This window comes from Uloborus diversus, chromosome 1 (genome assembly GCF_026930045.1).
Source record: "Uloborus diversus isolate 005 chromosome 1, Udiv.v.3.1, whole genome shotgun sequence".
NCBI lineage: Eukaryota > Metazoa > Arthropoda > Arachnida > Araneae > Uloboridae > Uloborus > Uloborus diversus.
The window spans coordinates 49,643,152-49,660,722 of record NC_072731.1 but is presented as its reverse complement, the minus strand read 5'-3'; the positions used below and the strand labels follow the sequence as shown (position 1 = coordinate 49,660,722).

General features: G+C 34.6%; 1 protein-coding gene across 2 annotated transcripts in view; it reads right to left on the bottom strand.

Moving 5' to 3' along the window:
* The window catches only part of LOC129234562 (uncharacterized), a 46,355-nt gene that overhangs the window by 14,220 nt on the left and 14,564 nt on the right, over positions 1–17,571 (bottom strand). For both annotated transcript variants that reach the window (XM_054868582.1, XM_054868583.1), the window contains 2 exons: positions 11,361–11,443; positions 2,529–2,692 (listed from right to left, as the gene is read on the bottom strand). In XM_054868582.1, coding sequence (XP_054724557.1) covers positions 2,529–2,692; positions 11,361–11,443 — 247 coding nt within the window. The remainder of the gene's footprint in view (positions 1–2,528; positions 2,693–11,360; positions 11,444–17,571) is intronic.

Below are 17,571 nucleotides of genomic sequence, written 5' to 3'. Positions count from 1 at the left end.
TCGGTCTTAGGTCTGTTCAACTACTATAGAGAATATGTTCCTAAATACGCAGAGATTGCGAAACCCCTCACTGATTTGACAAGAAAAGGCATCCCAAATGAGGTAACCTTAGACAGGAATGCAGAAAAAGCGTTCGATACATTAAAAGAATTCCTTTGCAGTAAAGTCATGCTGAGTACACCAGACATGTCTCAACCATTTGAAATCCATACAGATGCCTCATTGGTAGGGATTGGTGCGTGTCTGGTGCAAAGAGATAAAGAGGGAAAGGAAAGGCCAATCACCTTCATTAGCCAAAAATTAACACCATCTCAGGCAAAATGGAGTACTATTGAAAGGGAGGCCTATGCGGTGATTTGGGCGCTGGGGAAGTTCGAAGAGTGGACATTCGGGAAATAACCCTCTACAGTGATCATAACCCGTTAAAATTCTTGATGGAGGGAATCCCGAAGAATGCAAGATTGTAGAGATGGGCATTAGCTTTAAACCGCTTTGATGTTGGAATAAAACACAAAGAAGGCAAGAAAAATGGGGATTCTGATGCATTATCTCGGTTGTACGAAGAGGAGGGAAAGACATAAGGAATTTCTGGACTTTATGTGTATGATTAATTATGTTTATATGTAAGATATTATGTACATGGAAAAAAAAAAAAAATGTGTGTTATGATTTGAATGGAAATTTGTATTTGTTGCCAATACACATAAAGTTAAAGTTATTTGAATCATGGTTTGAAATTCTAAATGTGGAATTATTTAATTGTTTAATTTGGTTGATAAAATAAATATATATTTATGTGTCACCAGATGTTGGTATGAGGTCGTATGTGGGTACACAAACCAAAATACACACCAAAAATTAATTTCTATTCTCAGAGCTCTTGTGTTGATATATGTACATTTGCTGGGAATGGAAAGGCTACCATGTTGTGTTTGAAAATACCTAGAAATGTGAACTTAATGGGTTTGCAAAGCAATGCTTCATAGCATTTCAAACCGGAGGGAGGATGTCAGCCCGTGGCTGACCAACGCAGCACGTGCTATAATGAACTCCAGATGGGACAGGTGTCCCACACATGGTCAGGCCGGAAATGCCAAAGAACCGGCTATCCGTGGGAAAAAGATAAGACATTCTACACTGGAAGTGGAATGACACCGGTGGTCTGATAGCCGGGCTCTGAGCTGAGTGATGATTCGTAATTGTAAAAACGCTGTACATATTGTATTATGAATGATATGAATAACCAAGGCATTAATTAATAAAAGTTAAATTTAAAAAAAATGAACTCCAGAGTGAAATAATTGCAAACGAACTGCACAATAATTCAATGCAGCAAAAGGAGAAAGTAACTAGGAGTTCACAGTCCTCATCAGTAAAGATTTGGACTAAAGTAGAAATTTTGCCTATGAGATTTTCCTGACGTTTTAGAAGAGGGATTGCCACCCTAAGTTTGGAAAAAACTTTTGCTAAGTTAAAAATTTGGTTGATTTCAGCAAAAATTTGCATAAAAATAGGGATTACGTTATTGGAGTTAGGCTCCTTAGTGTTAAGGGGGGAGTGCTCAGGAGTTTTACTGGAAGTAACCGCAGCATAGGAAAGACCTACTTTGTGGCTAGCACCGCTTCCGTGGTTAATGGCTCGCTTGCCTTCCAGATTTATTTTGGGTTTGGGGAAGGCCACACAACTCCTATAAGAAGCTACGTGATCGCCCCCCGCAATTAATACATTTAAGCTTTTCCTTGTTGATTTTGGCCGGGCATTTGTCGCGAAAGTGCTCACCTCCGCAAATGACATAGCAGACCTTTCTAAAACAATTCACTGCCAGGTGGTTGAATATATATATATGTACATATTTTCAATTTTTTTTTTTTCAGAAAATTAATTTCCTACCATCTTTTTGTTAGTATGTCTTAAAACCAATTTAACACCAATACACCACTCAGGCAGAGCATTTTCTCATACTAATCTAGTGATTTATCCAACTTTTTAACATTTTTTTCTTGCAGTACTGTAGAATATCGAAAATCCGATTTGCGAAAGTTTGAGGTTCCGCTTAATCCGAGGTGCTTCCTTTATATTTTAATTATATTTTTAGTAGCTGAAAATTTGATTTTTATTAAAATCTGAAAATTGAAATTGTTTGCTGCTGTAAAACTTATTGACAGTAGACATTCATTTAGACACAATTAAAAGAAAGTTTATGTTGTAGTTTGAAAGATAAATTTTTCATCAAGACAATAGTTCCTTTTTTTATACAAGGAAGTAAAAGGTGCTCCTCCAAATGCCTTCCGAAAAGTGTAAATTTTAAATCTGGAAGAATTTTCCGCATAATCCAAGGTTAGATGAGCCCTAATTACCTCAGATTTTCGATACTCCATGGTATTTCTGATGCGCGTTTCTAATGTCCAACAATATACATCTTTTTGGACAAAATATGGGAGGAAAATGAAAGTTAAGCAGTTAATTTAATTTGCTGATAAAGCTGGCTAACAAAATTGAAACTTTCAAACCTTTGATTAAGAACTCACTTCAGATGTTGAGAAAAGGGCAGGATATTGCTCTTTGATTTCTATTATTCTAGGTCTTTTGAGAAAAATTGAAATTCTACGATCCCTATAGGATTCATCCATCAGCTGCTGAGTTTTAGACTTTTGAACAGGTGTGGAACCTGTGCTTCCATCTTTGATGGGGTCTGAAAAACATAATTTGAATTTTTTTCAAAATACTGTAAATTTCAATCTTGAGAATACAAGACATATATAAAAAAGTTATTTCTAAAAATTCATGCAAAACAATTTTTCAAAAAAAAAAAAAAGCATTTTGCATAGAAATGAAAACTATTAAAAAACTAATTTTACATACAATAGTGATTTTTTGTGGAGCATCTGTTCAAGGGAGTCATTGTTAAACATTTTTTGTGTCTTTAATTCCCATTTTGAAGTCATATTAAAACTATTTTATTTAGAATTAAAAACAAATCAAAAATTGAACAATTTAACACACATTTTCTTTCTAATGTGGTGCTTGCCTGAAAAATATGCAACTACGAAAATTCAAAACATGGAACTCCATGGCTACAACCTGTTTCTTCTGTGATGCCAAACTTTAAGGAGATAGAAGTAATGAGCTGTGGGTACTGTTACAATAATAATAATAACAAGCCAAATAAATAATATTATATGAATGGCAACAGATGTAGCTGAAGTTTGGAATTAAGTTAAAAATGGTTAGTTAGACAAACTGTATGAGAAAAATAAAGATGTATTACTTTTTAATAATAAAATGCATTTCCTAATACTCATTTATTGGACATACAGTACAGGTACAGTGCCTGTTTTTTATGTTAGCTTTGCTTTTGCCGGATGTCTTTTCATCCATAAGCTCATTACTTTTTGCACTGAAAAAGGCGTTCCCTGTAACGCGAAACACGTGTGCTGTAATTGGCAAATTTGTGCTTTTTTTAAAGTTGTTTTTCTTACTTTACTGTTCAGCACAAAGGTATTTATTTATCTTAATGACAGCTATGTTTGTGATCATTGTCATTAACTTCATATGTTTCCTTTTATACTTCTTTTCTCTGTATAAAATTAACTTTTAAATTAGAAACATTGTTATGCCTTTCATTGTAAAAAATCTAATGGGAAAATAAATACTTAAATTTAAAAAAAATTATAGGTCCATTTTACTTTAGTCAAAAGTATCACTTTTACTTTATTCATTAAGATCAAATTTTGTTCCTTTGGTGTTTGGAGCAGTGGCATAGCTAGGGAGGGGCAGAGGGGGCAGTTCGCCCCAGGAGGCACTTTTTGGGGGTAGCAATTTCACTTTTGATGCAAAAAAAAAAAAAAAAATTAATGTGTTTTCCCAATAAAGAAATCATGCTTTTGATCTATTACTAGAGGCAAAAAAGAAAAAGGTGTTTGAATTGTAAGGTTTTGCTACAACTATGATAACAAAATAACTCAAAAAAAAAAAAAACGTGTTTTTCTTGTGGACATCTCAGCATTATTGTTTGTTTTTTCTCTACCTTCGTCTGAAGCTACAGACTGAGGGAAGTGGTGATGTCAAGTCAAGGGACCATGTTTTTCTTTGATTTCACTGTTAAGGTTAACTATTGCGGATGAAACAATAAATTTCATAACCTTTCGTTACAAGATGAAGTTGATTGATAAGAAAGACACTGGGTTTTAAGAAAGTTCCTTGGAAATCACCTTATTAAAAAAGATCCCCCCCCCCCCTTTTTTTAAAGGAAAGTGACAATAAGAGTAATATTACAGTGGTCTGAAATGATGGGCGATCTTTTGCTTATTTTCAGAATAGCATTATCTGTTTCAAAAATTGCTTCGATTGGTCATTGATTACAAAATTTCCACTCAGACAGAATGAATTTTATGTTCATTTTATGAAAACACTTATTCACAACTCGAATAATAATTGCTTGCATTGCTGTTTATATCAAAAAATTAATTTAAACAATGAGTTTCACATTGAGTCATTCATTTTAATGAAAGGTTTTTAATCAGTAAAATGATGTCTTGGCAAAACCTTTCACATTTACATCAAAACTATTGATTTTTGATGCACAACTTTTTCTTCTCATGAATCACAGCATGGTTGATGAATGTTTAGGGCCTCTTTATCTTATCCTCCTCTATCAGTGAAAAAGAAAATTATCCAAATTTGGTAGTATAGCAGTACCGGATCTATGGAAGGGGGGGGGGGGGAGTCTTGCTCGTACCTTGGGCGGCAACTTCAAAGTTTGTCAACAATAAGTGATTCGCTCAAGCACAGATCCAAAAGGGAGTTATTACTCCCTTTGAGAAACCAAATTGACCCTAAATTTGCATTTCTAAAATTTTAAATTAGTAAAATTTTGAAGACTTTTACGCTTCTTCCTACTCTCACAAACCTTAAAATGCATTTTAAGGATTTTAATTTTGAAAAATATTTAGAGGAGAGCCACTTACCATCCGTTTTACCCTAAGCTTGGCCAAATATAATCTAAAACAGCATTTTGGGAGGCTCCACTTTCAACCCCCCCCCCCCTTTTCGCTGTTTAATGTTGCCAAAGATAGCTTTAAAATGTGTTTTGAGGCAGGAGAATTTTGTTCCATCGAAGACATCTTAAAATTGTGGTGTTAAACCCTCAAAAAAAGTCATATTTTTTGGGAAGAGCAACCAAACATTCCTATCTCTTAACCTCACTAAACAGCCCAAAAGTGCAGTTTTAGGTCTTGAGTCTTGAAACATTTCCAAGGATAACGCCCACTTCATCCCTTTACATCTCATCTTTTTGCCTAATATTGAGTTTTTAAAACTTTAATGCCAACAAACTCCTGAGGGTGGTCAAGCCCTGACCCTTCCTGCAACATCATCACAGTTGGCTCCAAATTTCATTTCTAGAAACTTCTGAGCGAAGATCGCAAAGCCTTTTTTTCTCAATGATAAAGTGCTTAAAATGAGCAACAGTTTCGAAAAAGATTTCGAGAGGGAAACCCCCTCAAAACTCTGCCTCATAACGCTGTTCTTCAAACAACAGCTCAAGTCGCGCTTTCAGGACGTCATTTTAAAAAAGTTTCAAGGAAAAACCATCCAACTTCCCAACAGTTTTGGAAACATTTGGAAACTTATGTCGTCAAAGATAGCCTACAATTGCGTTTTTGAAACTTTGGCATTGGAAAATTTCCAACGTTCTCTATTCTCTTTAACGTCATCAAAGACAGACTAAAATTGATTTCAAATTTGAAAATATTTCTGGAGGAAAATCCAAACTTTGTTGGGGCTAGGGAGGCCCTTACACCACTAGATACAGCTTATACAGCTTACATTTACGTGTTTTTCAGTTTAGTTGAAAAGCTTTCTAGAGAGCGCACCTGAACCTTCTCCAATATCTTCATGTATCCAAAGATAGCCTGATATTGCTTTTTTAATTCTTCAGTTTTGAAAAATTTCCTTGAAAAGTCCCGACCCCCTAACGTAAGCAAAGAAAGTATAAAACAAATTTTAATTAAAAAAAATCTGGATAGAGCTCTAAGTCTCTTTTCTATAAGTGTTACTAAAAATTCTGAATTTTAACTTAATTGACGGAATTTGTTTCTTGGGCTCTGAATTCCTACTTTTTTTCTTCTGCAAGAACAAGAAGTTCCATCTAGAACTAAACGAGCCTAGTTTCCCGTATACCCATACTACTTTCTAGTACCTGATCAATATTCTCAAAAATAGCTAAAATCGCAAATTGTTTCCAAACATATTTTTTTTTAAATATTTTAAGCTGATTTCTAAGACTAAAATATTCTTTACTCATCTAAAAAAAGAAAAACGAACAAATAAAATAGCAGCAACTTTCAAACAAAGCAGCTAATACACTTTTTTCCATTAAAAAAATTCTTTTAACAGCTTTAAAAACAAAAAAATAATAATTAAAATTAATAAGCTCATTAAAATAAATACATAATGTCAAAAAAAAAAAGAAAAAATAGTTTCTTTTTTCCCTGTTGCCAAAAATAATTTTTTAAATGAATTAATGCACTTGCCAAAATAAATAAAAAAACAATAAAATGTCAACTTAAAAAAATAATTTTCATTGTCAAAAAAAAAAAAAATCGTCTGCGCATATCTTTATGTAGAAACATATATGACTTCGAGTTTATTCGCCGAAAACTGAATACCTAAGTTAAAACTTTAGTGTGAAAATAAAAACAAGTCATATCAACAATAATTATTTCACATTTAAAACCATAGCTGCGGAGTCGGAGTCAATCTCATTTTGGGATAAAGGAGTTGGAGTCGAATATCCAAGAGTCAGAGTCAATCATTTGACCTCTGTGTATAAATTTTTGCCAAAGCTACGAAGTCAGAGTCGAAGTCGGGGAGTCGGAGTCCGATTAATTGTCGGGCACAGGAGTCGGAGTCAGGTGCCCCTAAATTCTCGGAGTCAGGGTCTGGAGTTTGGCGTCAAGAGCTATTTCCAACAAAATTTGTTTGAAGTAAATCCGCCTTCAAGTACGGAATCTACATTGACTTTCAGTTCCCCCATAGGCGCTAATATTAAGGGGTTTGAACTGTTCAAAATTGAACAGAAAATTGTTCAAATCAAAAAGATATTTTATATACAAGTTTTTCATCAAAAGCTTTTAAATTCGCCTCACAGTTCGGAATTGCCTTGAATTTCCCCGCAGGCGCTAATGTTAAGTTTTTTTGAACTGTTCAAAATTGAACAAAATAGTTCAAATCAAAAAGTGAACTATGGGAATGAGGTGTCCTCGCCGAGATCTTTCGAACAAAAAAAAGTTTGTTCAAATCAGACTAGTCATTCAAAAGTTATTAGGGGGGGGGGACAGACAGACAGACCGACAGAGATTTTTTCCCATCTCAATACCCTACTTTTCAATTTTTAATTTTTCGATATTTAATTATCTTATTTATTTTTGATTTTTTTTTTGTTTTTTGCGATATTTTTATGATGCATTAAGCCTTCTTTATATCTTTTTTCTTCTTTTTCTGACTTTTACTGGGAAAGTAGGCTAAAAACAAAAAAGAGAAAAATTTCTTTTCTTCTTTATTAAAATACTTTTGACTCTTTAATGTATTAACTGTTTCCAATCAAAAGGGCGGCAAATTGAGGAACCACTCCGGGTGGCAGAAAGTGTAGCTGGGTTGGAGTAGAGTAAATTTTGAAATAATGTATAACTTGCATAATTTTAGAAATATCTCGCTCTATTAAATCAAACATATTTCTACTCTCAAATTCCCATCCACAAGGCTCCTTTCTTTTCAGTCACACTTCTGATAGGGAGAAATGCACACACATTGTAAACGAATTTTTTAGAGAAATACTTTTTAAAAGGAGTCAAAAATAAGAATTTTGCAGCACTCACAGAAAAAATTACTTAACCCTGCCAATCACCACCATATCTCTATTCTTTTTGCCCCCTGTTGAAAGTTTAACCAGATGTAGTGACTGGGGGGGAAAGATCTTCACATGAGATACCAAGTACTCACTGGAAAACATACATATACATTTTTCAGACGTAAAATATTTTACAAGTTACACCATCAATTTTTATACATACAGAAACATTAACAAAGAATGTCTTAAGTGAAAACAAGACTTCAGAGGCTTCAGCATGAAAATAAATATTTTTTAGAGAAACTAAAAAAGACAGATGTACGAAGGCAGTTTGATAAGTCCGTGACTTTTAAATGAAAAAATCAAAATAAATACCAAAATGCAATTTATTTTTCGACATAATCTCCTCTCATAGCTGTACACTTTTTCCAACGATGTTCCAACTTTTCTAACCCTTCCAAAAATTAAGATGTCTGAAGGTCATCAAACTACTCATTTGGGGCATTAATGATCTCATCATTTGAACAAAATCTCTTTCCACTAAACCATTTTTTTTAATTTGGAAACAAAAAAAAGTCACTGGGGGCCAAGTCAGGGGATTATGGTGGATGAAGAACCAAATCATAGCGTGATTCAAGCAATTTCATGGTAGCAATTACAGATATGTGAGCTGGCGCGTTATCGTGATGGAACAGCACTTTTTCTTGGACAAATGGCGTCGTTTTTCTCTTAATTTTGCATGAAAACTGTCTAATAAATTAGCATAATACTGTCCTGTGATTGTTTTTCCTTTTTCAAGATACTTGATATGGATCATGCCCATTGAATCCCAGAAAACTAAGGCCATAACCTTTCCGGCCGATGGAACTATTTTTGCCTTTTTTGGAGCAGTTTCCGTAGAAGTCCATTGCTTTGACTGTTCTTTCATTTCTGGAGTGTAGTAATGTATCCAAGTTTCATACATTGTCACATAACGTCGCAAAAATTCACTTGGATTACACTAGAATTTGTCTAAACACTGCTTTGACATTGTTACACAATTCCGTTTTTGATCGACTGTCAGCAAATGCGGCACTCATCTTGCTGATAACTTTTTTGTTGGGGAATGTGTCTTTACCTTATGTTCATAGAACTAAATAAAAGGTTTACAGAACCCCAACATCAAAAAGCGGTGCAGTCTGCCAGTAAGAAATAAAACATACTCAAAATAATTTAAATAAATAACATTTATTCAAAAATATCACAGTATACAACAGGGAAAAATTTTGTTAAATACCAAAATTAATTTAGATTGTAACCCCCCCCCCCCCCCAATTATCACAGAAATTTCAAAGTTAAATTGTTAAACAAGCATTTTTAGGAAAACGCGAAATATTTTAGAAAAATTGTAAATTGTCACCTTCCTGCGCTAAATGCGCATGTTTACATTGCTGAAGAATTTTGGGCAAAGCGTAACATAATTGTAGATTCATCAAACTGTTCCATCATTCACCGGCCGATAGGCTTGCTTGGTTCGAGAAGAACTTTTTCATATACCGGAACACCAACTTGTGCACACACTGGAATACCACCGGAACCTTCTGGAAATATAGTTGGAACATCCAGGAAATCCAATCAGGAAGGTCACTCTGTAGGACATCGATGATTTCAAACTGATGACAGTTCCATTCAACCATAAGAGCACCGGTAAGTCAATCCAGGTATAGGCCAAGTTTAAGAATTAGGCCTAGTTGCAATGAGCTACATCTTTTGGTAATCTACCGCGCACACCTTCAGCAATGGTGATATTTTCCCTCCACAAAAAAGGAGTAATTTAAAACATTTTAAACAACAATTAACACTGAGTAAAACTTATCTCAAGACCTGCTTGAATTCAAAAACGTTGCTTCAACAACGGCTCGAGCACGCCGCAACTTCCATCAACGACAACCAAGCACGGTTGCCAAACCGTCAAAGACCAATCCCTGATTGGTCAACAAAAAAATGGCAAGATGCCACTGGGGAGTAAACACAAGTAATCAAGTGAGCACTGAAAATATTTCGATCAATCTATTTATACGTTCCATGACCGCGATGCGTCATCCCATGACACACCCTACTTTGCATTGGAGATATACATCTCAACTATTCCTGATTGAGTGATTTAACAATCTTTCTATACGTTCTTTCGGCTCCAAGTAGTCAAAAACATCTCAACCATCGGGTGTTACGTCATAGGATGATTCCGACATTGCACGATCATGCCCGAATCAATTTCAGTTATCCGCCGCTGGGACACAGGACGCGGAGTGGCAAAAACATATCGGAGGTAAGTTTCAAAAAATACTTTAACATTTGTAATTAAATTAAAAGTGCTCCAAGATACTGAATAAAGGCTTTTAAGCCCAACATTTTTCATACACAAATGTTCGTGCAAAATGCTGCATACACGTTCAGATATGCTTACCAGATTAACTATCTCAGGCACTTTCACACAGCAGTCTTTTAGCACAATATCATGGATTTTGTTGATTATTTCTTCATTTGTGTCTTCAATTGAACGTCCAGAATGTTCTGCCTCTGTTGTGATCGTACGGCCACAATGAAATTCCGTAAACCACTTGTGAATCATACCATGTGAGGGAGCAGACTCACAATAATATGCTTTCAACTTTTCTTCCGTTTCGGAAATTATTTTTCTGCACAAAAAGTAATGCTTTATCAAGAGCGAAATTCTTTTTTCTCCATAACAAAAACAAAATAGTCCGCCATTTTCTTCTGATGCCAATACACAACATAATTTAAATATCATCTGCAAATTTCATGGGTATAGCCAAATATAACTATAAAATATAATTAAACTACATTTTGGTACTTATTTTGATTTTTTCATTTAAAAGTCACAGACTAATCCAACCGCCTTCGTAGAGAGAAAAGTGATTAATTCCAAAGTCTGTGTGTTTAATGTTAAGAGAAAAAGAGGGGGAAAAACAACATAAGATACAAAACTGATTTTGCACCTGGATCACCCTCACACTGTCCATGCTGTTCTTGTTCCCATACGGTCGGCAAATGTCATAATTGCACGGGCTCCCCACGACATTAGGGGCCCTGAAGAGGATTCCAAAATGTACAGCACAAATGTTTCTCATAGTTCTTGGGTAGATAAAAGGATCCCACAAACCTGTTACTGTCCCCCCCTCCCCCCAATAGCTTATTCAGACAGTGCCACATCAGCAAAAGAGGCTCTAAAACAGAAGGTGCCTTTTAACAACCATAGCAAATCAATCAAAATCTTTGCAGAGTAATTTCTGCAGGGGTGATTGTGAGGGGGGGAATTGTAAATAGGAGCGGCAACCCACAGGTTAGGAACCTCTGATCTATGCAATCTACTGATGACCTAAAATATGAAATATTTCACAGTTTAACTCCTTGTTCTAAAATAGTGAATATTTCAGAAAGTTAATTCTGCATATACAAAAATGGAAACAGAAATTTAAAAATAAATAACGATGTTAATAAGCAAACGTACCTGTTTGAGTGCTTGAATCTTTAACATTTCTCATAACAACTTGAACTTTTTTATTATGCTGCTCAGTAGGTTCTGTTTCTTCTCTAAAAGCAAAGGATTAAAAATAATGTTAATTCAAGAAATCAATTGTTTTATCTAAGTGTTTAAGTACAACATCCAACAGCTAAAACATTATAAACAGTTGCTTTTTATTTTACACGACAGGTCTCCAATTTATTTTTATTTGAGTAATTGAATTTTACATTTGCACATTGTTTAGTTTAATACAGCTCTAGTTTTAAAAGATAAAGTATTGAAATTTATATACAGTATCGAACCTCACCAGAAACTTTCCCTTAATCAAAACACACACATACACAAAAAAAATTTTCTTTTACGAATTCTGTAATTTTTTTTTATATTTTAAATGTTTAAGGCTGTTAACATTTGTTGATTACTCGTTGAAAACTTGATGCTTGCAGCTTATTTTTACATTTCATTTACGCCACATGTCATGTGCAATATTAGTGCTGTGTTGTGTATGTTGACAAAGGAAATGATGAATGAAAGATGCTTAAACTTTAAATCTCAACTCACACAAGCAAACAAGCCTGTTAAAACTTTAACCTGGTTTTCTGTTTTTATTTCAGAACCAGATGCTGAAATTGAAAAACAAACAATGCTGCTTATCCGTGGTTGCTACTTAATTTTGGAAAAAAAATTCCCTGTGTCTTCCCTGTAAGAAAATGACACATTACAAACGAGCATACACTGATGTTTGAAGAAGAAAATATCTTGATAATTTCATCACAGGAAATAAAATCGAAACACATAAAGATTTTAATAAATAAGGGGAAATAAATAAGAATTTGTAATAAGTGAATTAATAGCATAGTGATTGAATATATTCAACTTTTTATGCAAAGTAAAAAAAAAAAGCCTTCTCTAATTCATTACTTGGACCTAAAAGTGTAAAAGTTAAGCAGAACAATGAATATTGACGACTAATTTCACACTTTAAATGAAATTATCATGAAATTCAAGATATATGTTAAATAAAACAATAAAAAGATTGTTTTTATGATCAACATTTTAATATTTAATACTTCAAAAAAAAAAGAAGCAAAACTACTATTTTTTATTTTACTTTATTATCAATACTATTGTAACTATTTATTGATTTATGTTTTGGTAGTTTATATATTTTGACCTAGATTTTTGCAACTTTAAAAAAAAAAAAAAAAAAAAAAAAAAAAATCCCTGCATTTTCCAGGTTTTTGAGAAAAATTTCAAAATTCCCTGGATTTTCCCTGTTATTTGTTGATTTTTGAACCTAACAGAAGTCACTTAAAATCCAAGCATGCTAAAAAGTGATTTTCAATTGCTCCCAGCAAAAAACCGTGCATCACATTTACAAGGGTTCCCATGCCCAATGGAGGGTTGCCTCAAAGCAGAATACTACTAAATTTGCGATGTACATCACAAAACAGATGCCTCAGCTGCAGAACAACCCTGTTTGAATGTGAAAGGAGAACTGATGAATTTTCTGCAGAAATTCTGCAAATTTCAGTGAAATTTCTGCAGAAACTGCAGTGTAGGAAATCTGCATGAACTGTGGCACCGAAAATCTGCGGAGCAGAAAATCTGTAGAACTGCAAATTTTCTACAAATATCTTCCAACTCAAGAAAGAATTTTGCAGAAATTCCTGCAAATTTCTTAAAATTAAAAGAAAATCTAAAAATCTCGCAAATTACAATAATTTGGCGGAAAGTTCGGGATATTGAATTTGATAAGTCCTTTGTAGGACTTTCCAAATCAATCTTCATCCACTGCAATTATGGCCAACATTGAAACACGTACATCGCTGGAAATAGGGTGTTTTGTTTGAGATTTCAATCCCTTTGCATCCAGAAAATATTTCAATTATTTAGAAAGTTTTGAAGTGTTTTATTATATGCAACCCAAACTTGACTCATTTTATTTGTTATTTCAGTAATTTATTTATTTAGTAGCATTATTTTAACTGCTTCTTCATGCCATGTAAAATTAACCAAAAAAATGTAATTTGCCACCTAGGTTCGGATTTTTATAAAATTTTGTATCTTTGCTCTTTCTTTGCATTTTAGAAAGCAAATAAACTAATTTTGGAGAATCTCAATCCATTTAGATTTGACATCTTGTTAAAGTTTTTTTGATTTTATAGTTTTCACGATCAGCTAATTTTGCAAATTCAGTGCTCCTTAATTAGTCATTTGGTTGAAAGCTGTGATGTTTCTAGAAATATCTCATTTCCACAGAAATAAATAGCAACAGTCCAAAACAAACCAAAAAAAAAACAAACTCTTATATGAATTGATTTTGATTTTTGGCACCCAATTTGTAGAAAATGTCTTTTTTTCGCGTACAATGCTTGCAGGGCCAGATTTAGGGGAGGGCAGGCGGGGCTACTGCCTTGGGGCCTCCACAACAAAGGGGCTCCCACAATAAAATTTTACAAAATATCCTAACTTTCAGGGGTCGAAAATATTGGATATATGCATATATATCAAAATATTCGGATATATATCAAAGTCATAGGCGGATTTAGGAATGAGTTCCTGGGGGGGCAGGATGAATTTTTTTTAAGCAACATTTTTATTGCCTCCCCCCCCCCCCCACTCCCATGTTTTTGTCTGTTTCCTGTGATGCCTAAGTCCATGCTTTACTTTTTCGTGTGTCGTTTTCATTAATGTGTGTTTTCATGCTGTCCTTTTTTTAATTGACTTTAAGAGAGGGAGCTGGTATCAAGAGAGTGACACAGGGCTCCCTTTTAAGTGGGAAATTGAATATCTCCAATTTTAGGAGGCCGGGGGCTTCTCCACCAGAAGAAATTTTGTAAAATGGATATAAAATTCTGCATTTTGAAGCCTTATAAAGGTTAACTGGATAGACATAGAAATTGATAACTAGATTATACAGTTGTACAGTATTGTTCAAAGTTTGTAAGAAACAGCCATTTTAAGTTTGAAAAAAAAAAAAAAAAACTATAGATTTCTCATTCCAACAACCTTTTTTTAATTATAAGTAGTGCAGAAAACGAAAAGGAATAGAGGTAGTGTATCATTTTTTTTCCTGGGTAAACAGAAAAGCAATATGCAGTAGAAGTAATTGGAGCCCACTTTGCTTAGGATTTTCAAAGACTTATTTAATTATTTTCAAGGACTCTAGAATGAATAAAAAATTTTAATGCACTTCATTTGTACTTTCCAGTCTCTGATATTTTAGTACTTGATTGTAAATTTTTACAGTCCTGTTCTAACTTTGTGAGAAATAGCTATTTTAAATTTAAAAGAAAAAAGAAACCATAGATTTCTCATGACCACAAATTTTCTTCAGTTGCAAGTGGGGCAGAAAACGAATAGAAATTAATAGAAGTAGTGTGTATTTTTTTCCGTGCTAAACAGATAGACAATATGCAGAAGAAGTAAGATAAAAGCAATCAATACAAAAGAATTTCCAAAATACTGCATTCGGGATTGAATAAATAGCAAGATATGAAATATGTGAGTCACAAAAATTTATTTCAAATAATATGTTACCAAAGTTTATTAACGAACCCTGCGGACCCTGTTACCAACGTTTAACGAACCCTGATTTTTACATTTTTAATACAGGATGTGGCAATGAGCTGAATTTGACATATTTTGGCATTCCTCCCCCTCTACCATTTGTTAGAAATATTTAAAATTTAAGGTTTGTAGCCACACGTTTCCAAATATTCAAGGTTTTCAAGCACTTAAAAATGAAATTAGTTTTTTCAAGGAACGAATCATGAATTTTTTTGGGAGTTAGGGACCCACTTCAAAGCAGGGGCCCTAAGCAATAACTTGTTTATCTTATAGGCAAATTCGGCCCCATTTGTAATTCATTCTTACCTAAAAATTTTTGCTTGTTTTTTTTTGTAATTTTTACGAAAATTCGTCAGTTTTTACGGTTAAAGGATTTTTACGATTTTACCAATCTTCGTTAAGCTTTTATAGACTTTTATAAAATTTCAGCAAAATTTTCCAAAACTTTTGATGACTCAATTATTTAGATTTCAATAATGACAAGGACTGACTCACTTAGACTTTGATGATTATGACTTTTTAAACAGTATTTATAAAGTAATTAAAATTGTACTCTTCCTCTAAGTAAAAAGATTCATTGAATCAAAACACTCAAATAACTGAAATTTATTCAGTTTGCGATATAATTTGTTTTCTCTCTTTTTTTAAGAGAGAGAGAGAGAGAAGGAAAAAAAACTATGTTTTTTAGAATTTCTCAAAAGGCCAATTAATCTATTAAGAACATAAATATTACGCCCAAATATACTTGAAATTTGGACACAAATCATAATGAGTAGATCGTTCTGTCAGCGCAAATGGGAGGGGGGGGGAGTTTTTCCCCCTTTGCTTTAGGTTCTAATTTGTTAAAACAATTGTCAATTATTATAAGTGTTGCAGCTTAATGTATAGCTCGTTTAGCCTATATTTTCATTCATATACTTGCCCAAATGGTTTTCAGTCCAAAATAGTGAATTAAGACACATTTTCAGCACCCCAGTGACAGCTGTACTATTTATTTAATGTTCGCTTTTTTTTCTCTTTTCTTTTTTCCCATCAGAAAAGGACATTCGCTTTTCTCTTCATTTTCATTGAACTATTCAAAAAAAAAAAAAATCATGATTTTTTTGTTTTAAGATTTTGGAAGATGTGTTGTTAATATATAAAGTCCTCCCAAAACTGGGGGGCACTGCCCCCTATGCCCCCCTAAAAATTCACTCATGCCCCTCTAAACTATTTAAAAGAGAAAAAAGAATAATTTTTTTTTTAATTTTTGGAAAATGTGTTGTTACTACATGAAGTCCTCCCAAAACTGGGGGGCATTGCCCCCCTCTGCCCCCCCATAAATCCGCCTATGATCAAAGTATCCGATATTTTCGAAAATATGATAATCTTTTCGAACCCTGATTAGGGGCCTCCACTCCTTCGTTGCCCCGGGGCCTCCACACTTCCAAATCCGGCCCTGAATACTTGAAGTACTTGCAGAACAATTTTGGTCAAATGATTTTACGTTGCAGAACACCCTAAAGTATTCTGCTTTGGGGGAGGGTTGAACTAGATGAAACTTGCTCTCTTTAGATGTAAAAATGACAAACAGTTGTTTTTTTATATATACTGCGCGACATTGAAAATGCAACACCAAGAAAGAGTGGTCAGAAAGTGATGAAATTTGGAAAAAAGATAGAGACAGCAAGGAATAATAAATGATCTTAATTTCAAGATGATAGACAGAATACAGAGCGAGAACGGCGTCAGCTCAGTAGGATGTAGGACCACCGTGAACAGCGATACACGAAGAAACACATCTAGGCATATAAGGGTGCAAATGGTGTCCAGAGGGATGGCTCTCCATTCCCTTTCAACCATTTGCCACAGTTTGTCTTCTGAACAAAGCAGGGACTGAGTCTGCAAACGGCGTAAAATCACATCTCACACATGTTCGATTGGTGACAGGTCAGGAGAGTATGGGGGGCCAGGGAAGCATCTGTGTGCCTTGTAGAGCATGTTGGCATATGCGAGCACTGTGTGGTTAGGTGTTATCCTGCTGAAAAATTACATTAGGCAGCCCTTGAAGGTAAGGGATTGCTACCGGCCACAGCACATTATCCAAGTATCGTTGGGCCGTCATAGTGCCTTGAATACAAACTAGATGTGATATGGAATTGTACGTAATTACGCCCCAAACCATTATGCCACGTTGTCGTGCGGTGGGACGTTTCAAAGTTACTGCCGGATTAGATCTGTCTCCAAGTCGACGCCACACACGTATGCGGCAACTATCACTGTATAAACAGAAGCGGGATTCATCTGAGAACACGACATTTCACCATTCTGTCATCCGCGTGGCTCAAGTCCAGTACCATACTAAACGTGGCTGTCTATGTTGTAGGGTCAGTGGCAGTCTTCTTAGCGGACGCCGTGATTGCAAACCATGTGCAACCAAACGACGGGAAATGGTTCTGGTTGACACGGGAACATTCAGGGTATCTTGCACCTGCTGCAGAATCGAGGAACAAGTGACTTGGGGGTTTGCTACAGCTTGTCGGTGGATGCATCGATCCACGCGTTCTAACATCACTCTGGCTGCTACTGCACCCCTCAATTTTGACACATTTCGTTGTTCCAATCATCTTCGGCAGAGCCGATG